This window comes from Talaromyces atroroseus (assembly GCF_001907595.1).
Source record: "Talaromyces atroroseus strain IBT 11181 chromosome Unknown scaffold_2, whole genome shotgun sequence".
Taxonomy (NCBI): domain Eukaryota; kingdom Fungi; phylum Ascomycota; class Eurotiomycetes; order Eurotiales; family Trichocomaceae; genus Talaromyces; species Talaromyces atroroseus.
In genome coordinates, this window is record NW_017971434.1 from 2757102 (window position 1) to 2783553 (window position 26452).

At 48.8% G+C, this 26452-nt stretch overlaps 11 protein-coding genes across 11 annotated transcripts; 7 read left to right on the forward strand and 4 right to left on the reverse strand.

The window, feature by feature from the left end:
* Positions 1-951: 951 nt before the first annotated feature.
* Positions 952-2304, reverse strand: UA08_03011 (hypothetical protein; the record flags this gene model as incomplete). Its single annotated transcript, XM_020265116.1, has 3 exons — positions 952-1126; positions 1192-2166; positions 2255-2304. 3 exons carry the CDS (start codon positions 2302-2304, stop codon positions 952-954), a joined length of 1200 nt encoding a protein of 399 aa, XP_020122051.1.
* Positions 2305-2843: 539 nt separating this feature from the next.
* On the forward strand, positions 2844-4638 carry UA08_03012 (Histone acetyltransferase type B catalytic subunit; the record flags this gene model as incomplete). The annotated part of the gene is made up of 4 exons (XM_020265117.1): positions 2844-2862; positions 2942-3217; positions 3283-3547; positions 3639-4638. 4 exons carry the CDS (start codon positions 2844-2846, stop codon positions 4636-4638), a joined length of 1560 nt encoding a protein of 519 aa, XP_020122310.1.
* A 381-nt stretch (positions 4639-5019) lies between these two features.
* UA08_03013 (hypothetical protein) lies at positions 5020-7246 on the reverse strand (the record flags this gene model as incomplete). The annotated part of the gene is made up of 3 exons (XM_020265118.1): positions 5020-6918; positions 6982-7052; positions 7111-7246. 3 exons carry the CDS (start codon positions 7244-7246, stop codon positions 5020-5022), a joined length of 2106 nt encoding a protein of 701 aa, XP_020122049.1.
* A 545-nt stretch (positions 7247-7791) lies between these two features.
* On the forward strand, positions 7792-8299 carry UA08_03014 (hypothetical protein; the record flags this gene model as incomplete). Its single annotated transcript, XM_020265119.1, has 3 exons — positions 7792-7794; positions 8008-8079; positions 8138-8299. 3 exons carry the CDS (start codon positions 7792-7794, stop codon positions 8297-8299), a joined length of 237 nt encoding a protein of 78 aa, XP_020122050.1.
* A 396-nt stretch (positions 8300-8695) lies between these two features.
* Positions 8696-10433, forward strand: UA08_03015 (hypothetical protein; the record flags this gene model as incomplete). The annotated part of the gene is made up of 2 exons (XM_020265120.1): positions 8696-9220; positions 9285-10433. 2 exons carry the CDS (start codon positions 8696-8698, stop codon positions 10431-10433), a joined length of 1674 nt encoding a protein of 557 aa, XP_020122054.1.
* Positions 10434-10867: 434 nt separating this feature from the next.
* UA08_03016 (hypothetical protein) lies at positions 10868-12919 on the forward strand (the record flags this gene model as incomplete). The annotated part of the gene is made up of 3 exons (XM_020265121.1): positions 10868-10870; positions 10971-11055; positions 11130-12919. 3 exons carry the CDS (start codon positions 10868-10870, stop codon positions 12917-12919), a joined length of 1878 nt encoding a protein of 625 aa, XP_020122055.1.
* Positions 12920-14027: 1108 nt separating this feature from the next.
* UA08_03017 (hypothetical protein) lies at positions 14028-17304 on the forward strand (the record flags this gene model as incomplete). The annotated part of the gene is made up of 6 exons (XM_020265122.1): positions 14028-14379; positions 14433-15078; positions 15185-15449; positions 15534-16267; positions 16325-16599; positions 16658-17304. 6 exons carry the CDS (start codon positions 14028-14030, stop codon positions 17302-17304), a joined length of 2919 nt encoding a protein of 972 aa, XP_020122052.1.
* Positions 17305-18056: 752 nt separating this feature from the next.
* Positions 18057-18854, forward strand: UA08_03018 (hypothetical protein; the record flags this gene model as incomplete). Its single annotated transcript, XM_020265123.1, has 1 exon — positions 18057-18854. The coding sequence occupies one exon, from the start codon at positions 18057-18059 to the stop codon at positions 18852-18854; it is 798 nt and encodes a 265-aa protein (XP_020122053.1).
* A 201-nt stretch (positions 18855-19055) lies between these two features.
* UA08_03019 (hypothetical protein) lies at positions 19056-21572 on the reverse strand (the record flags this gene model as incomplete). The annotated part of the gene is made up of 1 exon (XM_020265124.1): positions 19056-21572. The coding sequence occupies one exon, from the start codon at positions 21570-21572 to the stop codon at positions 19056-19058; it is 2517 nt and encodes an 838-aa protein (XP_020122047.1).
* A 399-nt stretch (positions 21573-21971) lies between these two features.
* UA08_03020 (Exocyst complex protein exo70) lies at positions 21972-23978 on the forward strand (the record flags this gene model as incomplete). The annotated part of the gene is made up of 3 exons (XM_020265126.1): positions 21972-22255; positions 22310-22527; positions 22600-23978. The coding sequence occupies 3 exons, from the start codon at positions 21972-21974 to the stop codon at positions 23976-23978; spliced, it is 1881 nt and encodes a 626-aa protein (XP_020122048.1).
* Positions 23979-24504: 526 nt separating this feature from the next.
* UA08_03021 (hypothetical protein) lies at positions 24505-26202 on the reverse strand (the record flags this gene model as incomplete). The annotated part of the gene is made up of 3 exons (XM_020265127.1): positions 24505-24850; positions 24910-26065; positions 26184-26202. The coding sequence occupies 3 exons, from the start codon at positions 26200-26202 to the stop codon at positions 24505-24507; spliced, it is 1521 nt and encodes a 506-aa protein (XP_020121942.1).
* Positions 26203-26452: the final 250 nt, after the last annotated feature.

The following is a 26452-nucleotide window of genomic DNA, read 5'->3' on the forward strand; positions in this document are numbered from 1 at the left end:
GCAACGGGGAGCGAGGCCAGCAGCGTGTGGAGTCGGTCTTGATAATTTCCGGATAAGCAACAAGCAGTGATGAGCCCAAAGCCGCCGGCGGGTCGGGGGGGAAAAGAGTGGGTTCGTCGCCCTTTCTCAACTGCGCACTCACTTTTGGTCAGGATCAGGATCAGGATCACTAACTAGGTGATGTGTGGCGCTCAATCAGAGCGGACGATCGGATCAGACAAAAAGGCGGAGGAGGCTCGCTTCAATCCCGGCAACGTGAGTGGCTGCTACTTAGTCCTTGGTCTGCCGTCTTCTATCTCCACGATGCCTCCCGCTGTACAAATGGTCAAATACGGCGGCAGAAGTGACAGAACTTACAGAACTGCGCGGCGATTGGTGACACCTCCCATGCGCCCAACTCGTGGCAAATGATGTAGCCAGCTGCATCCTCCAGCGGCGATTTTCGATGTGCATGGTTCTGGCGCAAGGAGGATTATTCCCCCTTTTCTTTTCTTTTCTTCTCTTTTTTTTCTCCCTCTTCGATCCAACTCGCAGTGAGACCGAGCCCACCTCATCATGAGGTTTGCTTCCCTTTTTCACTTGTTGTTCTTATGACTGCCGTTTCTGGGCTTAATCTGGCAGACCCGTGGATCGCGTCCCAATGAAGCATACGTGGCGTCACAAGAGAAGCCTCAGGAATGAAAATCACCTGATCGCTGACTACTTGCTGACAGTTATACCTATAGAACAACAAGGAATGAATGCAGTTCCACTTTATATAGCATGGACATAATATAATAGTACAACCGATCTATTCAAAGGGAAGGGAGGAAAAAAGAAAACAACAACAGAGAGAGATAGCAAGAGACAAGCAAGACCAAGAAACTAAGCCGCAAGATCTAACATGCAATAGTCAACATATAACCCCAAAAATGATAGTATTCGGAATTTTGCACCGGCCAGCGCACCGCCTTAATGTGCATGCCCAATCTGCAAGAACAATGGTAGAATCATGCCGACGATCGAAACCGCCAAATCCTGAACTGAGCCTTTCGGCTTCTGAGAGTCCCGGGAGTCCGCGTAGCCGTTTGTATGAGAGGCATGGTCGCGAGATGACGAGTCCTGTATGGTGTGCATCGCTACGTACCTGCAGAGAGTAAAAGGGGTCAGTACGAGATTCAGGAAATGCGGCCAGGCTACTGTGTCACTCACAGGAATGTGCCAGCCGAAAACAAAAGCAAGACGCCGGTGCGCCAGCGAGTCGACGCCTCGTCGCTTCCGAAGCCCGATCCGAGAGTGTGCACAAGAATAAAAGTCAGAATAGCTCCAGCCGGCGCAGCCAGACTGAAAACTAGCAGATGGCGACCAGCTGCTCGACTGGACAGTCCCTGCTTAAGTAGCACTGACGTCAAGCCGAATGCAGCCGGCGCTTTATGGACAAGGAGCGCGAGAAATATGATGAAGCTCAAGCTGGAATCGGACCCAGAAGCCCCCAGAGCGATACCATCTGCAGCGGCATGGATTACCAGACCCGTAGTCATGGCGAAACTATGGGCACGGGGAGCATGGCCATCCTGCTCGAGTAGGCCGCCTCCTTCCCGACTTGAAGAAGAGTTCCTCCGCAAACCAGATCCCCCCAAGTTGTCCAGCGAAATATGATACGGCGGCCGTCTTGTTTTCGGTGGGGTGGAAAGAGTGGGCAATTTGTCTATCAAATACATAAGAATGAAGCCGCTCACAAGGGATATGCCAATCCACGCATGAAGCGCGCTGTTCTCGTCGTCATGCTCGTGAGAGTCGGTAGTGTCTCCATCGACATCCAGCGCATGGACTTCTCCCGGCTTTGTTGGAGTTCTGGGTGGTTCTGTTGCTGCACCGCCCGCGCTTGAGTCTTCCGGCAGAATATCGGTGATGACAGGGCCAGGCAGGGCATCGATTTCTGGAACGGCTTTCGGGAGAATAGCAGCAGCCGGGGTGTTTTGGTGCTGCCATCTTAAGTTCAGCTCACGCGTTTGAAGGCTCGCCTGCGAGCCGTAGTTCTGAGAGCTGTATAGTGTTTCCACGCCTTCGGGGATGATAATGACGAGTGCTGTGCCGACAAGCACCCCCATTCCCAAGGACGAGATGAATCGTGACTGCGACGGGGATAATGTAAAACTGAGCGGCAAGGCACCGACAATGAAGGATCTGATTTGATAACCCACTGTGTTAGCATAGAGATAGCAGGGATAGTAGTTGACGATAGTCTACTTGGTTAGACGAATATCCCACTCACGTCACAGCCATCACCATGCTCAAGATGAGCAGAGTGAAGAGGCCTTCCATGGCTTACTGCAGAATGCGCACTGTCCCAAGGAAGTTAATGTTGGTACATTCTGTCGCCCAAAAAGTATGAATAAATCCTCCAAATCACGGATCGAGCGGCATTGACGAAACGTGCTGCGATAGACAAGAAATGAAGAGATTGACGATGTCTGAACTCGGCGGTTTAGGTGTACTTCATAAGGCGGAGCTTAGTTCGATCAGTCCTGGTCCAATCACCGGCACCGAGTGCCATTGCAGCCATTACTACAGTCAACAGCCAGCGACCGGGTCCATACAGCGAGCATCTTTTTGATAGAAGCTATCTGAACGAAAGTCATGAGCGAGAATGAAGCGAAAGAACAGAACCAACAGTAGCGGGCACGAGGGGAGGTGGCTGCCTGGCCAATATGGCATTCTACACCAGACTATTCCCGATCCGGCAGTAATCACTTTCCCGCAACGCGACGCGCCTCCGACGCTCAATCGTCAAGCTTCAAGCTTCAAGCAAAGCATTGACTTCAACTCCAACTGCTTTTTTTTTTGTTTTCAAAGAATCAACCATGGCCAACCAAGGAGATTGTATGTTTCTGTTGTATTCAGTCTTTGATTTCCCCCAAAGTCTGCCAATGACTACTTTCGCTAACCCGTTCGTTTCTAGGGACCTGCGACGCCAACGATGCTGTCCAGCTCACCTTGGTCCAGCCTGGAGAGCAAAAGCCAGTCACGACCGACATTTTTCATCCGCAGTTTACATACCCTATCTTCGGCGACGATGAGCAGGTCTTTGGCTACAAGGGCCTAATCATCAGGTTGCGCTTTGCGACACATGATTTGCGCACCCACATTCACATCTCATACGATGAAAAGTTCACAGCCGTTGGCGACGCTGCTGCTGTCGACCTGAACAAGATTTTGAAAGAATGGGTCGCCGAATGTGAGTCTGGCTGCATTGTATTAAACCGGTCTAATCTGAGCTATGTATTCTGACACTGTATGAAGCTGCCTTCACAAAACTCTCCGATTATGAGGGCGCTATCCAGAATGATACACAAGCAATGAGTTTTACGCCACCGGGCAAACTCATTCATTCGTATAAATCGAAAGACCGAAACTATGAGATTTGGGCCGGATCTCTTGCTGATACCGCCGTGCGCAAGCTTCTGGAACGAGCACAGGTCTTCATACCGTTCTTCATCGAGGGAGGAACTCCACTCGTCCTCGACGATCCCGAATGGACTCTGGAAAGATGGACTATTTATTTCATGTGAGAATGCCCTTGGCTTTCTTTCCCTCTTTTTTTTTTTTTTTTTTCTTTTCTTTTTTTTCTATCGGCTTGAAAGTTGACATGGCTATAGCTACGAAAAAGTAACACCCCCTACACCGACGGCATCGCAGTACGCCTTCGTCGGATATTCGACAGTTTATCGATGGTGGTTCTACTCGCAACCACGAGAAGAAGACAAAGGCGTTGTCAAGAATGGCGCCTTCCCGTATCCCGAGGAGCTTCAACTGTCTACACTTCCGGCTCGTTTACGTATTGCCCAGTTCCTCATCCTCCCTCCACACCAAGGCTCCGGCCATGGATCCCAACTGTACAACATCATCCACAAAGCTTGCGTCGCAGACAAAACGGTTGTTGAGCTGACAATAGAAGATCCCAATGAGGCCTTCGACGTCCTTCGTGATTCATCCGATTACCACAACCTTTACCAAGACTTTCTAAAGCAAGACATCAACATCAACCCTAATCCCTACCCTGAGAACACCGGCAAACGCCGACCCCGCCTCATGCCTACAGCCTCCTTAATACCGACCCAAAAGCTAACAGAGATGCGAGCCAAATACAAAGTCGCCCCAACACAGTTCGCACACATCCTAGAAATGTACCTCCTATCTCGCATCCCACACCGCAAACGGGCCAGTGGAGGCGCGAACATGGCCAGCCTCCTAATCAAAAAACACAATGCCAATGATGAAGATGATCGGAGGTATTACTGGTGGCGCATGCTCGTCAAGCAGCGTCTATACAAGCGCTCCCGCGACATCCTGATCCAACTAGACCTACCTGATCGTATCCAGAAACTAGACGAAACAGTCACAAACGTCGAGGAAGGCTACGAGGCGCTGCTGACAGTCTTTGATGCCCGCGAAAAGGGCAGAGCTACTTCTGTACCAGCAACCTCGGATTCGACAGACGAGGCAATGGCAGCGGCAGCGACAGTGGCTGAGGGAGCAACCACAATGCGAGCGAAGCGGAAATATGCGATTGAAGATGAAGATGACGAAGATGAAGACGACGAAAACGAAGAAGATCGATCAGCGCGCACTGAGGCCGCGAAGCGTCCCAAAGTGTAGTTGGGAAAAAAAAGGATTAGCACCGTGTAGTTTTATTGGCAAAAGCAGAAATCTGATCCTTGTTTCTTGAGCAGATCCTATTTTCTACTAGACCAACTAAAGTAGAATTTCCCTCAGAATATTTTATGAAACATAGTGGATAAGACATGAACCTAGTCTCTTTTTTTAGGGCTTTTGGTCTTTAAAATCTACTATTATTGAACTAATGCATGGGTTTTCTGTTTGTTCCAGTCCATTAGTATTATTATTACTATGTATGCGCATATATTTTACAAAACCGGGCCTTGATAAATCTTAGAATCTCGCTTTGAATGAAGGAACGGAAAAAAAGCGAAGTGAAACAAGTCGATTAACAACCAAGGGGGGTTGGATTCTCAGGCATTAAGAATGAGTATGATACGAAGGCGGCGCCGTGCCTGAATCCAGGGTATCTATCGTCTCCAACGTGATGCGCGAGCCCGTCTCGAGACTAAACATGGTACTCGCTCGTGGCGAGCTGAGGCCAGCTGCTGACGCAGAAGACATTCCCGGTGGTGGTGGTGTCGACGAATGAATCCCACCGGAACCACGATAGGTAGCGCTATTCCTTCTGGCATGCGCGGTGACTACGTCCTCATATGGGGGTGGGCGGGATCGGGACCGCGAACGAAGCCTTCGACGACTCGATGGTGATGAAGAGGACACGTCTGCACTGACTAGGTCGCCGACATATTCGAGTACGCGGCGCAAGCCGAGAATTTCGTTTTGCATTAGTCTGCGATCCGACTCTTCGCCCGCGCGCTCGGATGAAGTATAGCTATCTGAATCCGAGACATCGTCGTCGTCGTCGTCATGAACGGAGAGTCTTCTATTGCCCACATTGTCATTTTGGTTGGCGCCACGGGCGTGCTCGAATTCGGCAAGAGAGTGACTGGATGCGACGCTGCGTGTCAGGAAATAGGATCGTCTTTCCCACCATTGGCGCCAGCGAAGTCGCCGTGCAGCATTTCTGTAGGCTCGACGAGCTCTCAGCTCTTCCTGTCTGGAGGCAAGATCTCGCCGACGTCGTCGGAACGCTGTTGAGTGACGTATCACACGGAAGAAAAGTCCAAATATCAGAGCGATAAGTAGAAGAATGGCACATGATCTGAGAAAGTGTTTGATTGGAGAAGGCGATGGTAGCACGACCTCTGTGATGGATGCATCTGGGTTTATATCTGTGTTATAATTTGTAATTGTCGGAACCGGACGAGGATTTATAGTCGTTGCATCTGAATTATGATGCGAAAGTGTCGGGATTGGTAGAGTATTTATAGTTTTTGCCTCTGCATTATAATTCGAAATTGTAGGGACCGGATGAGGATTTATAGTCGTTGCATCTGAATTATGATGTGAAAGTGTCGGGATTGGTAGAGTATTTATAGTTTTTGCATCTGCATTATAATTCGAAATTGTAGGGACCGGACGAGAGGTTATAGTTGATAGATAATGCGGATTTGTATAATGATTCGAAACAGTCGGGACCGGATGAGAAATTATAGTTGACGGAGAATCTGGGCTTATAGTTGGATCATGATGCGAAGGCTGCTTTTGACTAGGACATATAGGATTGATCCTTCCAGATCCTAATAGACCGAATCGATACCGTACAGACCAATAGAATTCAGGCACCTTTTGCCAGGAAGACTTCAAGTAGCACAAAAACCCGTCACATTTGTGCCATTTTGTGAGCAGCGGCTCGCAATCTTTTTTGAGCAGACGACGGATTTTCTTTTCCTGCAGGGTCACCGAGTTCTGTAACAGCTGAAGTTCGTACCGAAGAACCTGTAGTTTCTGAAGCTCTGCCTCGAGTTTCATGGCAACTGAAGCGAGCCCAGAATAATCGAGTGCCGAATCTGTACCCGATTCAATCTCATCATCTGAGTGTCTCCATTCCTCCCACTCTGATCCGTGACTAAGATCCACAGGGAAAGTCGACACTCGTAGCACTTCAATCTCGTTGTAACCACCGAATGAGACTGTAAAGCCAATATCGTCTTCGAGGCTGCGGTCATGTTCATTATCTTTGATAAGAGTGAATATATAGGCGTTTTGTTTATGAGGCGCACCTAAAGGCGCTGAAACGCATATGCTTTGCCAGGTTGCTTGTAGTTCAGCACTTCCATTAGACGGACTGGACGGGATACTGCCTGAACCGGAGGAGAACTCGCGATCCCAGTGATGATAAAGTTCCTGTCCGTTTACAGCCACCGTAACATTGTCACAGGGACCACTGGTACCCCCGATGAAGAAGTCGACTGGCTAAAACATGAAAATTGTGGCATTAGACATGGAATCAACGCCTGGAAGACAGAGAGTTCTCACCCAAACATTTTCATCGTTTGATGCACAACTAGCACATGATGCTTTGAATTGCGCGTAGACACCATCGAGCTCTAAGACACAATGTCAGGGAACCAGTGGACAAAGTCCCGTCGATGATATGTTACTCACCTTGCCACAGAATCACGGAATCCTCCTCGGTGGCCGCATTGGTGCTCAGGCTGCGAGTTGGCAGACCGTGAGTGACGGCGGGCACGAGTGCTACTAAGAAGAAAAATGCTGATGCCTTGGCTGAACCACCGCGCATGTCGAGGACTTCTATTTCATACAGGCGCTTGGCGATAAGTGAAACATGACGGAGGATTTGATTATGTGGACTAAATACAGCAAGACTGGGGCAATTGCACGCGTTCAGCAGATGATATCCACGAATATCAACTCTTCGAGCAGGCGCAGGAGGAAGGACAGAAGATCGCGGCCTTGAAATTAGGGCAACCGTTTCACTTTGGTCTTGCTCCTAAGCTCAGCCGGTAAATACCGCCGTATGTAAACAAAGTCCTACGCGGGCCCCGCAGCCCGAATTACCGTATTTGATACGGCCGGCCATTGGCCCGTCGGTGCTGGATCAAGCTTTTCTCCGGGGTCTATCGCGGGCAGCTGCTTGCTTGCTTCCATATGCAACGATCAACTCAGAGGACTCGCGCTACGCTCTGATACGGACAACGCTTCCTTTGCTTTTTAGACAAGGGGATTTTCCTTGTGACGTGCTTGTGCTACCGAGCTTCTCATCTACACCTAGTTGCATCATTTTTTCACCCTGATTTTATCTTCTCTGTCGTGCGGTTTTCGAAAATGGTATGTGTGCCTCGTGTTCAGCAGCATAGCGCTACATGTTACTTCCTCGGTCTTGCTGCAAGGTACGTTCGAAGCTAACGGGAGCCATCTTAGTTGCCCTTGGGCCTTTTGACCGCCGCGCAAGGCCATCCTATGCTGGTGGAGTTGAAAAATGGCGAGACGCTGAATGGCCATCTTGTCAATTGCGATAATTGGATGAACTTGACATTGAAGGAAGTCGTTCAAACAACCCCAGAAGGCGACCGATTTTTTAGGCTACCAGAAGTTTACGTGAGGGGCAACAATGTAAGTGCCATCTGGCTTTGGATCGGAGGTGGTGTTCTTGGGCTCAACCATTGGACAGATAAAGTACCTTAGAGTTCCAGAAGAGATCCTTGAAATCGTCAGAGAACAGCAACAAAACCAACCTTCAAATCGTGGCGGACGTGGTGGACGAGGCGATGGTAAAGACAGAGGTCGGGGCGGCCGAGGCGGCCGTGGTCGTGGTCGTGGACGTGGTGGTTGAGAGGAGCATAATCATGGAATGCAGACGACGATATTTTTTTTTTTGGAAAAACAAAAGATACCCATCTCCTCTTTTCCGAAGGAGGGGGCTTCCGGTGTTTATGCTAGAACATTATGGCCGAACTTTCTCATGCATGGCGTCGGCGTACTTTGGCTGTATAGTGGGCGAGACAAAATGGGCGGGAGATTTATGCTTTGCCTAGTCCGGAAGAAAATGAAAACAAATTCGAAATGCTCACTTGTTTCATAATGTAGTAGAAGCCCCAGGCCTTTTCGTTAGCAAACCTGGAGCAATACAAACTGGAGAATCACGTGATTGCGGAGATAGAGTAATTCTGAAGCTCCAAGAGCTCTCTGCATCCGCGCCAAGTTGACGCTCGACAATGTCCGTCACGACATGCGCCGTTCACCATTGACACTTGACGGACTTTGGTATTGTCTTTGTCCGTCCTTTCGACGCTCATATCTGAAACGCCCTAGTCTGTCGTTCAGATTGATCAAAGAAGCTTCTCGGAGATTTCAGAGTTCCGCATTTGCGGGCGAGAGTCAGCACTTCGACCGCCACAGTCGCGACAACAAGGCGCCTGAAGATCATGGATACTCAGAACATCCGGCTTTACGGCTCCATCGCAGTCGTACAAGTACAATAGAAAGGCTGCAGTCGCTGTCAGTCTCGGAACTAGAAAATCGGCTGGCGCAGTTATCATCTCGGCGACAGACAGACGTTTATGAAATTATCTACGTTCTGAAAGAATTACTTCAGAAACATCGCATTTCTCCCACGACACGGCATTATCGAGCATATGTTTTAGGCAATATCGATCGTCGACATGGATCCCCGGGGATCATTCGTGGTCTGCTCCATGAAATGGAGAAAGAAGGAATAACTGCTGACTCGGCAACGCTACATGCCGCTCTAGAGGTAATTTCATATCATGCTTGTACGGGAGTGAACATAATAACTCTAATATGTGTGTTATGTCTAGGCTATTGCAGTCCATCCTGATTATCTCCTGCGCCAGGAAGTCATTGGAGCTTTACGAGCCCGATGGCTTTCCCTCAGTCCCGCGGGATGGCATCATTTAATAGCAGGCCTGGTGCGGGAAGGACAACTCGAGCTGGCATTGGACCGATTGGATCAGATGGAAAGAAAAGGAATACCTCTTGAGCAGTGGCTGCACGGCTTGTTGATATACAAACTTTGCGATGCAGGCGAATTCACGGAAGCCTTAAATCTTATGCGGTCTCGCTCCAAGAAAGCCGTATTCATATCATGGAGAATGTGGTCCTATCTTCTAAGGGCCGCAATTCAGAACTCTCATTTTGATACTGTGCGGTACGTCTGGACCAACGCGGTGGACTTGGGATACACAGTTATCAATGTCTCCGACTGCCGTGATGTTCTTCGCCTTGCATCAGAACACGGCGATATAAACTTCCTAGAGTCTGTTTTTCGACACCTGTTCACATTAGATAATAATTTGGATCGAAAAGACTACGAGAGACTAGTACAACTCTATGCTCGGAACGCAGATATCACGACTGCGTTGGAGATTATATGTCGGATGCATCAGAGCAAACTATCTTTAAGCCCCGAGACCACGCAGTCGGTACTACTGTCCCTGGAAAGCAGGATAAACGACCCAGAAATTATGTGGAAAGAAATCTCCTCGCTTAAAAACAAGGGACTCAGAATTCCAGTGGCACTGGCAAATTTGGTCATAAACTACTGTGGAATTCTTCTGGATCGTGGCTCTATGTCGGCATCGAGAGCTACTGATATCGCCATAGACATATACAAAGACTTGTACGAGGTATGCTCTAGCGGCGCCAGTACGGAGACATTCAACAGTCTTTTCACGTTGTGCCGTCAAGCCAAAAAACCGGATGTCTGTACATTCTTTGCGAAAGAGATGGCAGCGTTCGACGTCTCCCCAGATCAGGAAACTTTTGAGACCTTGATACTCATTTGCTCAGATGTGGGAAGTTTCAGCACGGCCTCGATGTATCTTACCGACCTCAGAGCACGAGGCTGGGAGTTGAGCCTGTCTGTGGCCGATCAACTCCGTAGGAAGTGCGGCAACATAGACAACCAGGATGCAGTCGCTCTCTGTCAGTTGTTGGGGCAAATATAGAAATTCTTTAATCTGACGATATCATTAATATATATATATATATATACATACGGGGAGGCCTTGAGATGTCTCTTGTAAAAAGGAGTATCCATGCTGTCTGATGATGGCGGCATGTGTAGGGTTTCAATTTGACATGTGATTGATGGTGGATGTCAATGATCGGCTGGTCACCATTAGATCTTATTACCAAAACCAGTTTCTCTGTTGTCTCCCATCCCTGCTTTCCACTGAGATCTATGACATCTAAGCTATCTTTCTTTCTTTCTTTCTTTCTTTCTTTCTTCTGAGTTTATCTTGATTATGTGGCATCCTTGTTCTTTGAAGTTTGTGTTTTATGCCGGATGATTCAAGTTTAGTTCCTCACCTCTGTGACGTAACGCGGGAGACTTTCAACCAGCGGAACACACTCCCTCTCACAGCAATACCAGGCAGTCATGGTATGTGCATTTTCTTTCATTTGCAAGCTGCCTGAATAGGAGCCCGTTCAAAAGCCCATTACTAGAAAGAAGCTGAAAAATCTGGCGATACATGTTGTAGGCATCTTTACTCCGCCAAATCGTCGCTGGACCGCGGATACAACATCCCGAAGCAGGGTTGGATTTATGCTATGTGACTGATTTTCGTAAGTTCCTCTCTGTTGTTGTTTTTTTGTGTGTCCCTTGAGCCTGTTCTTTGTTGACTTGCTACTTTCAAAAGTGATTGCGACATCTGGTCCCTCATCGAAGTATCCTAAACGCGCGTACCGAAATCCCACCGACGCTTTGGTGCGCTTTCTCGACGCAAAACATGGCGAAGACTGGGCAATATGGGAATTTCGAGCAGAAGGAACTGGGTATCCGGACTCGGAGGTATACGGACGTATTCATCACTTCCCATGGCCGGATCACCATCCGCCTCCCTTCGCGCTCATACCTGCTATTATGGCGAGTATGCGAAACTGGTTGTTGGAGGATGCGGCAGCCGAAGAAGAACAGCAATCACAAGCAAAGTCTGACAACACAAACAGCAGCAAGAGAGTGGCAGTCGTTCACTGCAAGGCAGGGAAAGGCCGCAGTGGGACGATTGCATGTAGTTATCTGATCAGCCAAGAAGGCTGGAAATTGGAAGACGCTCTGCGGCGGTTTACGGAACGCAGAATGAGAGTGGGCTTTGGCGAAGGGGTTAGTATATCTAGCCAACGGCGCTGGATCGGCTATGTCAACAGGTGGGCAAACGAAATGGGCAAGATATATGTTGAGAGGCCTGTCGAGATTCTAGAAGTTCATGTTTGGGGTTTGCGGGATGGCGTCAAGATAGCCATAGAAGGTTACGTTGACGAAGGGAAGAAGATTAAATCTTTTCATCTTTTCAAAAGGAGAGAGCGTATCGTCGTTGATGACGGCAACAACGATTTCTCTGTCGGGGGAAATACCGATATTAAGGAAGAATGGGAGACAAACCACGACAGTGAGGAAACCCACTCGCCCTCACCACCATTACCGCCGTCAGCAAGTTCAAGCTCTGTTCCTCGACGAACACCCACTTCTACCAGTTTCATGTCTTCATCGACATCTAATAACATTGGGGGAAACAACGGCAGGATATCTGCCGCCATTCTGCGCCCTGCTAAACCGGTGATCTTGCCCACATCTGACGTCAACATAGACTTTGAGCGACGCATCAAGGCTTCATACACGGGCTGGGCCATGGTCACATCAATCGCGCATGTATGGTTCAACGCTTACTTTGAGGGCGGAGATAAACATGACTCTGGGATATTCGAGTGTGAATGGGATGGACTCGATGGCATCAAAGGCAGCGGAAACAAAGGAACCAAGGCATTGGAGCGAGTGAAGGTAGTTTGGCGTTACCCTTCAAAGGAGCAACTCGACGAAGCCCAAACGCAAATACCCCAGAAAATTTCGGCGGCAATGACACCGACAGCACTTGAACGAAAAGTCTTGGCTTTACCAAAGCCGGGAGAACCAGTCCATGAGTCAAATGCTGCAGACTGGCATGGAGAAAACGTTGTCCAAGAAGATGACAGCGAGACGGACTTTGCCGGGCATAAGAACGTCGCCAACCCAACTGGTTCACCCGTACGTCCAGAAGGAAGGCCACAAAAGATGGGCATTGATAACAGCAATGCCGCTCATTCAACCGGTGAAAAAGAGGAGGTATTGAAAGGCACAACTCATCATTTCGCTGCTGGAGCATCAGCCACAACAGCAGCAGCGGTCAGCTCTGCTGCCAAAAAAGTCCGCAGGCAATTGGGACTGCGCAAGCAGACGGATGCCAGCAGGGATGTCAGTTTGGCGAGCAGTGTCGAGGACCTGACATTGAAACAGCAACAGCAACAGCAACAAAAAGAAGAGCAAAGAGAAGAGCAGGAAGAACTACCTGAAGAGGGCGATGGGAGCCATGATAGTGATATCGATGGTGTCAAATCGTACTATAAAAACGGGAACAATATTGGCACGAGCGGTGATGGAGATACCAATAGATAACATAGTTACTTTGGCGCCTTGAAGATGTTTCCTTTATATTCATTTCTGAAATAGGAGTTCTACCATAGCCATTTAGCTGTTGATTGTAGAATATAAAATAAGAGAAAAGTCTTAAGGATACATATCTAGCCCAGGGGGTCTCCCATAGTATATCTAATCAAATGGCATTGAATGGCATTATATATATCTTCGTCAAGCTAGAGTAGCGAGGGCTGTGAGCCTTAAGCGCTTTAAATCCACGAGGCTAGAATGTGCCATTTGAAGCCACCTTTTAACAGCCATCCAACCATTTTCCATTAAAATTCCGAGTATGCGTTAGTATGTGATACGGACTTCATAGACGTACATTTACAACCTGTGAACGTGGGTGGGGCTATTGCGGGAACATGCAGGGTATCCACAAAAATATGTATAAAACAAGCTTCGTCTCCATCCAATCCCATAGCACCATCTAATCAGATGACATACAGAGTACCATGCCATTCTTCACTAAGGCCCAATATTGTTTCATATACATACCACTGGATTTGCTTGCCCAGAGGCTGATGTTGCTTTCAACTTGGCTCGCAAGTTCAATTCGCCTGAAAGTCTGGCGAACTGCCTTTGCCGGCGCGAACGAGGTTTTCACATCGACAACTCGTGGAGTCTGGACTGTTATTGAGTGTTACAGAAGCTTATAGGCTCAGCTAAATAATACGAAGTTATCTTTATTCAGAAGGTAATGTCAAGGTTGAGAGAATATATGGATTACTTTTGGGAAAATACTGATCTGGAAATATATACGACAATCGGACATAGGTATGATCTAGACTTTCTAGTCTACGCTGTCTCTATCGACATATTCAGTAAAAGACTAGAAATTAGTTTATGTTCAAACCTCGAATTGCCCCTTTCTCCGCCTAACAGCGCAAACTCCGTTACCTAGGTAGAAACGGACTTCGAGTCCGCTCCTCCTCCGAGTCCTGCTATTAGTGTAAGATACGAACAAAAAACATAAATAATGTCTGCGTGGAACCATAAACTATGGAAGTCCTTTCATCAGACATATTATTTCGCTTTCATTTGTTTTTACTGTTCGTCGTCGCAGGCGCTCTCCAAAACTTGAGATATGGTTTCCATCTCAGAAGTCAGGGCATCTAATACCCGAATCACAGCAGATACAGTGCCACATACAGCTGTGTTTACTGGAGCCACTGATGGAATCGGAAAAGCGAGCCTCACTCGCCTGATTGCTACGAAATTGCCAGTCAAAGTTTATGTCATCGGCCGCAATGGCGAGAAGCATAAAGCTTTTCTGGATGAGCTCCGGGGATTTAACAAGCAGGCAAACATCATCTGGCTCGAAGGTCAACTCTCACTTCTCGCGGATACTAAGAGACTTTGCGACGAAATCAAGGCGCGCGAGAAGTGCATTGACACCTTGTACATGAGCGCAGGATTCATTTCTGGAGAACGGCTCGGTACGTACTAGTTATAACATAGGTCTAGCGCTGGACTGACCGATTGAGACTAGAAACATCCGAGGGCAACGCACTCTCGCAGTCCCTGACTTACTATAGCCGAGTGTTGATGATGATGCAACTTCTGCCCTTGCTCAAGGCGTCGCCGAACAACCCACGCGTCGTCAGTGTTCTCAACGCGGGCAACGAAACTACTTCCATCTTCCTCGACGATCTCAACCTGAAGAAGCCTGGCAACTACACTCTTGTCAATCTCGCAAAATCGACATCGACCTACACCACGTTGACAATGTCGAAAATAGCAAAGGAAAATCCCGGCGTCACTTTCATTCACCATTATCCCGGCGGTGTTAGCACAGACCTCTTTAAGAAGGTCTGGGGCAACAAGTGGTACTGGCCGCTGTTCGGTCTAGCGCTCTCTATCCTCGGGACCTCGCCAGAGGACGCTGCAGAGAAGATCCTGTATATGATCACCAGCGCCAAATACGGCGGGAAGGGCGTTGCATTGGCTGCGGGCCAGAGTCCAGGGCTGACCATGGCAAAAACGAAGCAGGCAGACTCGCTGTTTGCTATCAATGACAAGCTCAAAGAGCTGCAACAGGAGAAGGTCATGGCGCAGCTAAAGGCAATGAATGCAGGGGACATTATCTGGCGCAAGACGATGGACACAATCGAGCCATATGCCGGTTCTTTGCGACTGTAGCTAATCAATTAACACTATTGGAGTCTTTTCATTTGTAGTTATTATAGAGGGATTACCACTGTTTCGATACTGCGATATGATGCATGAACGAACTATAAACAGTACCGCCTCTCCCGGTTTGACTCCACTCGAGCGGACTTCGGCCATCCAAGTCCGTTATCAGAACAGAGTCCGTTCCGGCCACGGACAAAAGACCGTTCGCCTTCTCGCTCGTAATCAGATCATTACAACTCGGTGTAAAAGCTCTACCTGCAATGGAGAGACGAGGCCCAACCCCGGGCTCCGGCTCGTACGGCAAGGCTTGCAGACAGTGCTCCAAGGCAAAGTGCCGATGCGTGGCTCGCCCCGACGGTGCCGGTTGCGAAAGGTGTGGTCCATCCTATCTCTCTAGCTACAGGCACCAGGTTGATATGCATATCTCAGATGCTTGCGCCTGAAGAAACAATGCCAGCCGCCCGACACGGTTCGCAGGCGAACCCTGCGGGACGTCGAGTCGGGCGCGAAGATTGCGAAGCTCGAGGGCAGAATTGATACCCTCACGACGATGATCCAATCCATCGCTAATGGAACTACTGGTTTACAGATTAACCCAAATGAATCCCTAATCACAACGAGCGGCAGCACTAGCAAGTCGACTAGCACTTACTCTGATAGCGAGGTGGCGCCACCCCTGTATGATCTGGCACTGGATGAAGCTGCGTGGTATCTAGACCGTTTCGTAACTCATATGCTTCCTTGTTTCCCGTTCATCTGGCTTTCTCCCGGTACCACAATACAACAATTGCGCTGGGAGCGGCCTTTTCTCGCCGAGGCGATCACCGCGGTAGCTACGCCATCGATGCAAGAGAAACTGGCTCGCACTGAAAGACTTAAATTCCACCTGACTAGATCGGCTGTGCTTGAAAATCAGTCGAGCATTGACATGCTGCTGGCCATACTAACTTATGTTGCATGGAGCACTGATCCTTTCATTCAACGGGGAAGCAACTTGTCTCGCATGATAATGCTGGCCATGTCCCTGGTCTATGATCTACAGTCGAGCAAGCCGCCACCACCAGACGCGCACGTAATAGCGAAAATGACCCCAGGGCTTGGCCACCCCGAGCGCAATCCAAGCGACAGTTCAGCTCGGGGTTTCATAGAGCAGCAACGAGCGGTCTTGGCATGCTTTCTTCTCAGCTCCATGTAGGTATAGATCTCTCTTCGATTCGACTCTTACCGCTGACATGAGTATGTCCCAAGTATATCGTCTTCTTTTGGAAGCATAGTTGCTTTACGGTGGAATTCGAAGATGGAAGAAGCGCTTAAGTCTATTGAGACGAACGAAGGATGCCCATCAGACGAAAGTTTTGCGATTCAAGTACGCCTGCAGGTGCTGTCACAGAAGGCACTAAACATTCGGGAACCGCAAGAAGTAGACGAAACTACGCCTTTCGCAACTTCCATGTACGTCAAGGTGTTACAAACGCAGCTTAAGGAGCTCAGAGCCTCGTTTTCGCCGCGTCTCCAGCGACGAGGTAAGTAATGACCACGATTTGCGTTTGCAACGGAACTGATTCTTGACATATAATGTAGATGTGCTCACCGCATACGCTCACTACGTCGAACTCTGTATAAATGAGGTGACCCGTCTGGCTTGTTCGGAGGCTCCTCTCCTTTCCGAGCCAGGGATCGGCGACGAGCCAAATGGCTCTATGGCTGGGTTTGAACGCATCGAGTGCCTATGGCGCTCCCTATACGCTGTAAAGTCGTGGTTGGATGTCTTCTATATGATCCCGCCCGCCGCATACATGGGATTTCCCTTTTTCTGCTGGTTCCAGCTTGTACGGTGCATCGTAATCTTGAAACACCTGTCGACGTTCGACGATCCGGCGTGGGACTGTGAGGCTGTGCGAAAAACGGTTGATATGCACATGATACTAAATTGGATGGCTGAAAAAGCCGAATTGGCCAGCCGGGAGGCTGGTGAACAGTCGGACGACGATCTATTCCGACGTGTCTGTAAGATGTTGCGCCTGTCTCAGAGGTGGGTGGTTGCGAAACAGAGGGCCGCAAGCCAGAAAGAACAAGAACCCCCCTCGCTTTATAGTGATGCACCCGAATTAGCCCCCGCTGGAGAGGACATGATGGATCCGAGTGAGATGGCATGGATGAATGCTCTGGAAACTGGAGACGGGGCGTGGCTCGAGGAAGTTCTAGGCTGGTCTCCGGTAATAGTTTAGGTCTATAACAAGAACAGCCACTCCCAAAAGCTTTTGTCTTATTGAATACATTGACCTTGAAAAGCCGTTTTGAGCAAATTAAGAGCATAAAATTTATTACCATCGCTGTCTTATAGATTCCTTTGACTGTTTATAATTGGTGGGTCTCTGTGGATCCCAATCGGAGCTACTTTAGTACGACTCCACTTGCCGCTCTCGTTGATCGGAGGAAAAGGAGCAGATCGACAGCATTAAGACTGACTGCACTTTGGATGAAACTGGAAGCCTCTGTCCACTAGACAACTGGCCACATGATGCCGTTCCAATCTTTGTAAAACGGCGGATGTCACCAATATCTTTTTGAGGCACACGCCCGGACGCTGACTTATTTAGTCAATTCCACGCTAGTTTGGCAGTGACTTCTGAAATTTGTGGTTAATGTTTCACTGCCTACGTACGCTATAGGAAATTCGCTTTTTTGCAACGATTGATGAGCCTTGCGAGGCTAATCCTAGCATTCACCTCTAGGCAGTACAAATTTAACAAGCTTCTCTTTTTGAAACCTAGCGAGTAGCGCCAACGGCAAAACAACAAGTAACTTACCTTGGAAGGGCCTGTAATTCGACCTCCCCATGGTAACGGAAGTTGCGGTGGACCTCATTTCGATTGGCAATATCGTAAATATTTTTCAGAACATCAATTTCTACAACTTATAGTCAACTACTTTAATCGAATCGCTTCTTATTTCGATTATATCTCATTAACTAACAACAATGAGCGGCCTCCCACGGATAAAGCTCCTCCAAGCAGAGGTCGATGGCAAGGACGAAAGTTTTTTCCGTCTTCTAATTAATGGCCATACCGTCAAGTATGTCACTATCGAAGCTGGCCTATATCCTGTCGAAGACATGTGTTTTGGCCCATCGCTAGTCTCTCTGATGCCAGCCTTACCTCCCGGCGACTGGAACGATGGGCTGATAGCCAAAGACCCCAAGACCGGTGAACCTTACTTTGCGCGTGCTACCGAGACTCAATACCCCGGCGTAAAGCACCAATGGCACAAAACATATGTCGATTATCAGGACATCGTGGTAGGACAACGCGTGCATACAGGCATCTACGAAGTCACATGCCAACAGTTCGATACCCCTGTCATTGCCAAATTCGCCCGATTTGAGTGGGAAATCCAGTATATGGAGAACGAGACCACGGCCTATGAATGGATAGACGGGCATGCAATCGGCCCACGGTTTCTGGGCCACTTGACCGAACACGGAAGGGTGATTGGATTTCTCGTGGAGCGCATCACTGATGCGCGGCATGCCGATGCAAGCGATCTTACAATCTGCCAGCAGACCCTAGGCCGACTGCATCAGTTAGGTTTCCGCCATGGTGATACGAATCGGTTCAATTTTCTTGTTCGTGGATCAGACGCTGTGTTGATTGATTTTGACACTGCGCGGAAATGCGACGACAAGGATGCGCTCCGTGACGAACTCGAGGGCCTGTCGGAGTGTTTAAAGGATGAATCCATGAGGGGAGGTGGTGGATATCTTCCTTTGTCTGGTTGAATATATTGTGATGTAGAGTTTCTTTATTATGGATAAAATGGTCATTTCCAACTCCAACGTATTGAGATTGCTTGCATCTTGTTTTCTTCATGCTAAGAAATGTCGTTCTGCTGTTGATAATGTTCATTGTTGGTGATCAAAACTTGCTCATGTATCGAAAGGATATCTGGTTCAAAACAAAGGCAGAATGATCAGTATATATTAGTAGATGGGCGTGTATCCTTCATGCCGTTTCTTCAGTTCGTCCATTTTTTTATTCACTGCTTCCTCTTTCGCCTCGCGCTCACGCTGTAGTCGGTCCCGTTTGCGCCGTTCATAAACACCGCGTACAACGCGCTTAACTTGAGCTTCGCCTTGAGCAAAATTGGCCTTTGCAAGTCCAACAACTGAATCGATCTGTTCGGGAGTATACACAAAGTTCCACGTCGACAAGAAATCGTCCACGTCAGGATTAATAGAACTTGGCTTTGGCGCTAATGCTTTTGGTGATGCCGGGTCGACTACTTCACGCTGCGTTGAACCGCGAGGGTTTGCAATTTGTGACCTATCTGTACGGTTGGGGCTCGTATAATCTGGAGCTGAGGGATTTGGGAGCAGTGGGAAATATATCACAGCAATCCCGGCATCCGGCCGCATTAGATGGAAATCAGACGTGCTTGGATCGCCATTGCTGGGGTGGAATAATCTCTTCGATGGCGGAGGCTCAGTTTCAGCCGTTAGTTCTTGTTTCGTGCCGAGCCACACATTGCAATATGTCAAGTCGTTTTCTGATTCCGTGGGCTCCGCTGCGCTATCGTGGTGAGAGGGGGATGTCATAAGGGTGTCTGTCAAGGGACCAGTTTGATTTTTCGTTCTCGGGTCGCCATCTTGTGCCTTACCAAGCTTATAATCTGATTTAGACTCGCTCAGCTGGTTCACTTCGTGTAACATCTTTGCAGTTTCTTCGGCGTTCTTGTCTTCTTTTGGCCACCCAGCTCCGACAGGCCATCCCTTGATGCCTCGCTGTCGAGCGTATCCGTCAACAACAGCTAACCAGTTCTCTTGTTTAATGTCTGCAGATGCATCAAATGCAACGACAATATCGACCCCTCTCCCTGGTCGAAGCAGCGGGTAGATTGGAAGGTTGTTGCTCATACCAGCATCCATTAGCCGCAAATGAGAGTCGTGCAAAGCCGATTCTGGACATGAGGATGGAAGTTGTCCTTTCATACCCAGTATGTAATTTGGTATTGATGCAGGATCAAAAGGGTGAACTTTAATAAGCTCATCACTTTGTCCTTCGATCAAAGAATCTATGCCTCCAAATCCTGCAAGACCCTTGACAACAGGCCTGATCTCCTTGTAGTAGTGTGCGAGGGTTGCACAAAAGGCGCTGCCCCATATACCCATTAATGCAGGAATGCGAAGTTCTGGGACCGGGTACTTGTTGGGAGGTGTATCTTTGCCTTGGTAGAAATGTCTCCCAACTGCCCACATAGGAATTCCGGCACCGAACTCTTCGCAAAAGAATTCATAAGGAGTGAACTCAAACCATTGAAACCAAGCTTCCCTTGTCGCGGCTTCCTTGACTTTCTCTACAGCTCGGCGTCCCTTGATTTCGTCTTTATCTCTGATCGGGATTTCGTGACGAACAGCAGTGTAAATAGGCATTGGATTGCTTCCTATCTGAAGATAGTCTCTCTGGTTCGACAACTTCAGGTTTGTATCAGAGAGATCAAGTTCGCCGCGGGGTACGAGTAACCGTGCTGCTAACAGTAGTCCATATATATCAACAAGACCGAAATCTGCATTAGGATCACCTTTAAGCTTCTCTACTAAGCCTCTTAGCAGATATTTGTTTGTCGGGGCTGTAGTCAACAGGTTAAGTGCCTTGGGAGGAAAAGCAATGTGAATTCCTAGCCTGTTTTTCAAGTGCTCGACAAGCCTGCGGAAATCACCGCCGGATATCGAGGAGTTGTAGAGAGTTTGCAGCCAGCAGCTCCCACTTACGCCGGCAGTGTACGTAATGCAATCCCAAAGCCCAGCTTCCTGTGTAGCCAAATAGGAGCCTGAACCGGCGACGAGGGCTCTGAGGCCACCACCAGATCCACACATTGCAATTATCGGGACATCATCGGGATGGATGTCCTCCTCTTTCAAGTCTAAATACTTTGCCAGCGCTTTGACAGCATGTTTTTGTCGCTTCCGACGGAATACAACCTCTTCCGGGCAGAGAGTGTCACCAACTCGAACATTCGCATCGTAAGAAATTTCCGGGTTCATATCAACGTCGCGAGATTCCCTCCATATTTCGTCGGCCAGTGAGCCAGGCGCCATGGACAATTCTCTTTGAAGCTTTCGTACTGTAGCAGGGAGGAACCCCATCCAATCAGGTGTGATGTAATTCTTGATATTGTCGCCAATATTTGCGAGTTCTATCGAGGTAAACGAATCCCTGATAACCAAGAACTTCTTTGTGAACTTTGACCATGCCGTGTGTGGTTCTGGATGGGCACTAGTTGGTGGTATGCTCGCATTGTGCTGCAACTGACTGTTGTCACCATGCCTTTTGCTATCAATTGGTTGCTGAGAGGTACTGAGAGACGATCTCTGCCTCCAAGCTCGCGACGGGCCATCAGCGCGCAAGCTTTCGCGACAAGTATAGTTCCAACTACCCCATGCTGCTAGAAAGGCCGGAGGAACAGTCCAGTGCAAGCGCGAGGCTGCAGGAATGTGCATTGCTGGAGCAATTGAATATGACAAGCCTGCCAAACGGCACATTTATCGCATGACGGGCGTGGTGGTGGTGAGGTAGAGAGCAAGACATGGCCGCGATGGCTGCGGTTTTTGTCCCTGGAGATCCATGCATGACGTTATCCATATCATGCTTGAATTGTTGGGAAGACGCTCTAATCCATACACAGTCTAGCGCATTGCAGCTAACACGTAGGCGGTTAGCGGCCTTGGCCCGGTGGTCCCGGCCGCCGTCCAATGTGCATCACCTCCACTAATTGTGGCCAGCTCTGCCAAAGTCTGGAGACGACAGACTGATTGATGCCAATCGCTAATCGCTCGCTGCCTTTGCCTAAGTGACCTTGTGGCAGTGCTGCAGGCCATTCATGGTTCCCTGACCTAACCATGGTGGGCACAAAGAACACCACCTATGCCGAGGAGAGCGCCGAGGTCGAGGTGCTCTACGCCAATCTCGACAAACTTAAGGTGCTGACAAAAAAGATTCAGGGATCGCTTGATCGCCTGGAGACGAGCGGGAAAGTCGTCAAAGATGCAATTGGTCCCATCTATAGCAATACACAGTCTCTGCAAATCACCAACAGCAATATTGACCGCGTGATCGAAGCTATTGATAAGCTCCGAAAGCCATTAGATGCGAAAGGTAGAGAGGAAGGAATAATACGGGCTGGGTAAGCAGTTTGCTTTTATTTGCTCCGAGCTGAGCTGACACATACCACGCGAAGACCCCAAAGTGCAGGCTTATCACAATATCTTGCTGCCTTGAAGCGAGTTGATTATGCTCTTCAGAATCTCCAGTCAACCAATCTCAAGTCCAACCAGCAAGCCATCTCGGAATTCACGTCACTCCTGAATTTTGGAAGCCAAAGACTACAAGACCTGTTTTTGTCGAAATTGAAAGAAAATGTCGAACCTATTGAACCATTACACTACCTTACCAAACGTAAGCTTGCCACCCGCCAGCGTATAGCTGTGCTATAGTTACGCCCTTGACTAATTCTTACTGTCCGCAAAGAACTTCCCTTCCCTTCCATTCCTGAAGAAACCATTGCCGAGCTCGCACCGATTGCGGCTGCTATCACTTCTGCCGCTGGTCAATTACCACAACGTGGATCGGAAGACCCTGCGGTAACCATTTACGCTGAAACCCGCGGGCCGTATATAACATCAAGTCTGCAAAACCTTGCCATGGCCTCTATTAGCACAGCTAAGAGACGTCCAGATGACGGACCATATAAGCAAGGCACGAATGGTATCGGGGTCTATTCGAGTGCGCTGGAGGGCTTCATTTCGGTGGAGCACGAGGGAATCGTACAAATATATACGGGAGAGCAACAAGGCCGGGCATTACAAGCTTCGTGCCGGTCATCACTGGCAGAATTTTCCAAAACCCTGCGCGAGCTCAATCAGTATATCAAGTCTAATTTGATGACGGACTGCTTCCTCGCGTTCGAGATCATCGAGATAGTCACTGCCATGTCATATAGGATTGACGCCAAGACGGGCGAGCTGAAGAGTTTATTCATCGAAGCTCTGCGGCCTATACGCGAAACAGCAAAATCATCACTCTCGGAGCTTCTGGAAGAGACCAGGAAAAAGGCAGCGGCGGTTACGGTTCTGCCACCGGACGGCGGGACCGTTCCACTGGTCCACGAAGTCATGAGCTCTTTATCTACATTAACAGGCTACTCCGGACCTCTCGCCTCGATTCTCACTTCCCTAGGCGACGGAAACTGGCGATCCAAGTCTCAGTCCGCTACCACAACGCCTCTAGACGTCAGTCCGGACAGCCAAACATTATTTTCTCATTTCATTCTCGACATGGTCGAAGCCCTAATCAGCTCCCTCGAAGCTCGAGGCCGCACAGTCTATCGCTCAAAAGCAGTACTGGGGGTATTCATCTCCAACATCTTCTGCGTCGTAGACCGCTCTATCCGCGCCAGCTCGGATCTCTCTCGCTACCTCGCGAGCCCCGATAGCATTGCTCGCATCGACGCATTCCGCAAACGAGGCACGTCAGCGTACATCGACGCCTGGCGCGAAACATCCCAGCTCCTGCTCGACGTACAATATACATCTCGCGGCCCACGCCCCTCGTCCAGCGGTCCCGTGGACTCAGCGCAGGTAGTCAAGTCACTATCATCCAAGGACAAGGATTCCATCAAGGAGAAATTCAAGGCCTTCAACGCAGGCTTTGACAGCCTGGTATCTCAACACAGACAACTCTACATGGAGCGCGAAGTGCGAGGCGCGCTAGGTCGCGAGGTGCAGGCTGTGCTGGAGCCGCTCTATGTTCGCTTCTGGGACCGTTATCACGAGGTGGATAAGGGGAGAGGCAAATATGTCAAATATGACAAGGCTGCCTTTTCAGCGCAACTTGCTGCTTTATCTTAAGATTAATGTTTAATGAAACTTAATCATTTTGAATACAATAACGATGGTCAGCGTCTGAAAGAGTCGATGACATTGTTATATTTGAATTGGCTTGGATATTACTGTGTAGTACGTGAATGATCGATTCATTGAAGTACTATCTGCTCTCCCCCATTTTCTTTTTCTTTCTTGTGTGTGCATTTTCTCTCATTTTGCCCCTTGTTTTATGTTTCCAGCTAGAAATAATCCTCCCCCAGCGATATTAATTTTAATTTGCTACCTTGATAAAGGCGCAAGGAAATGAAAAGCATGCGGTATGATTTGAACAGAAGTGTAAAAAGAAAGAAAAAGAAAAGGAATGAAAATTGGGAAAAACGACGAAAAATAACTCCTCCGCGCCCCCCGGGAACCTTTTGGTTTCGTGATAGTCGTGTCTCCTGAAATTCTTGTTTCTCATGGCAGTCGTATCTCGTGGAAGAATTGTTGTCAGATACAGACTAGCATCGTCGTGATCCAAAGTGCTTGAATCACCCAGCCAGCAAAATCATTAGATGACATTTGATGGACCAACAACGTTGTTGAGATAACCCTGAGTGCGAGAGCTTACCCCTGGAATGCGTTTCTCAATAGGCACGAAGAATTCGCCTCGAATTTGTCTCGTCATGCTTGTATACTCATTGTACGAACCAAAAGCTGTGTCGAGTACACGCTTGAGCGAAGAGAGGGGGGTAGCGATGTTCAGAGGATTTGGCATGGGGTCATGTGGGCGTTCGTTACGTACTACCACGACACGATCCATTACAAGCTGGAAGGGATTGTAGAGGAGGCGCTCAAACAGATGTAAAAAGCAAATTAGAAGATTGACCTCATGTGCACGAGGTGAGCGGCATCTCCTGGATGGTAGAGGTTAACAAACAAACAAAATGTGATATTTCTTGGATGGGAGACCTACTTTTGCACCACCTCAGTCATCTTATGATACAGCTCTTCAAGCGGTACAGGAGGATCGCGGTAAATGTCAACTCCAGCGCACATAGAGCGAAGTTGGGCTTGGACCAAATCTCCCGCATTGAGACATTCAATGATATGGTCTAGAGTCCCGTTCATTTTTGTGCCCACCATAATTGCCCAGTCGACAACGGTGTGAGCATCCTTTTCAGTGATCTTGATCTGTTCGCCGTATGCTGGATTTGCGCTCACGCGAAATGGAAAGTTGAGGTCCAGGAGTTGCTGAGACCAACTGAGGAACTTGCTGCGAAGAGATTGGTTCACGTGAGGATTTGCCAGTGCTGCTTCCATCTGAGCAATAGCCGTCATTTGGTTGTCTTGGTACTGATGAAGACGATGAAGAAGGTATGGCCCTGCTACGTGATGTTCGTTTTCACGAGAGTTTTCTCCATTTGCAGTGGACTCTTGGGAGGTGGCTGCTGGAGTGGTGGTATCTTGATATGCATTGACGATAGACTCGACTTCGCCCTCGGTGGTCGAATCAGACTGAGAAGGGTTACCCATGCCTAGAGTGAATTCCCCAGGTGTACTCTGAGAACGGGCACGAGAAAACAATGACTGATCTCCCACTGACATGAAGCGACGAGGACGGGGAAGAGGAGGCAGAGGTTTGTTGCTCATGGTTCTTTGGTAGTGAGAACGTCTGCGAGGAGGGGTTGGTGGGCGAGCAAGTGAGAGGTGAGAAAGGTCGTTGGCGTCCACTGAAACCCTGCGGAGAGACAAATTAGGCAGGGGTGCCCCAATGGTCCACTTTGGGAGACTGGTGTTCTCTTCCCTGCGCGGCACAAACAACTGCTCTAGCAGACCCATCGTGCCTAGTTTTTCTTTCGGCTGGCCCCTCGATTCTGCAGACACAGGCTCAGGCGATGGAATAGCATAGAAGCCCTTGTGATCAGTCCAGAACATGCTGATTGGCTTTCTAGGGTCAGGGCGAGGATTGAAGAACCATTCTGGCTTTCTGGGATTGAAGTTTTTGGGCAATTCCTCATCGAACGGGTCACTGCGAACGGACAAAGGTCGATGAGCTTCAATCGTGGCATCACTGTCTGAATTCCCATCACCTTCACAATTATCATTATCCAACACCAGGCGTTCAAGTTCTAGTTAACGTCAGCCTTCATTGAGATTCGCAGCGGGTATCGTTCTGTCGACAACCATGCAAGCACCCGCCATATCAACGCAACCAACTGCGTAAGTATGTTTTCCTGTTGAACTTACCCTGCTGACAAAGATCCATGTCGAATAACTCGTAGATCGAAGAATGACCCGTTGTCACGACAAGTATGACTAGCAAACCGATTGACCAAGACTGGCACCCACTAACAGAGGCAACAACCAAGATGACCGACTCTCTTCAAGAAACGACCTTCTCGATCGACCTTTGCTCTTGCTTATTGACGAACTGCTGCTTCGTTTGAGGAGCCCACTGAGCGACGACAATAGGGCAGGCAATCGACCAAGTACTCCCAAGTTGAACGATTCCCACT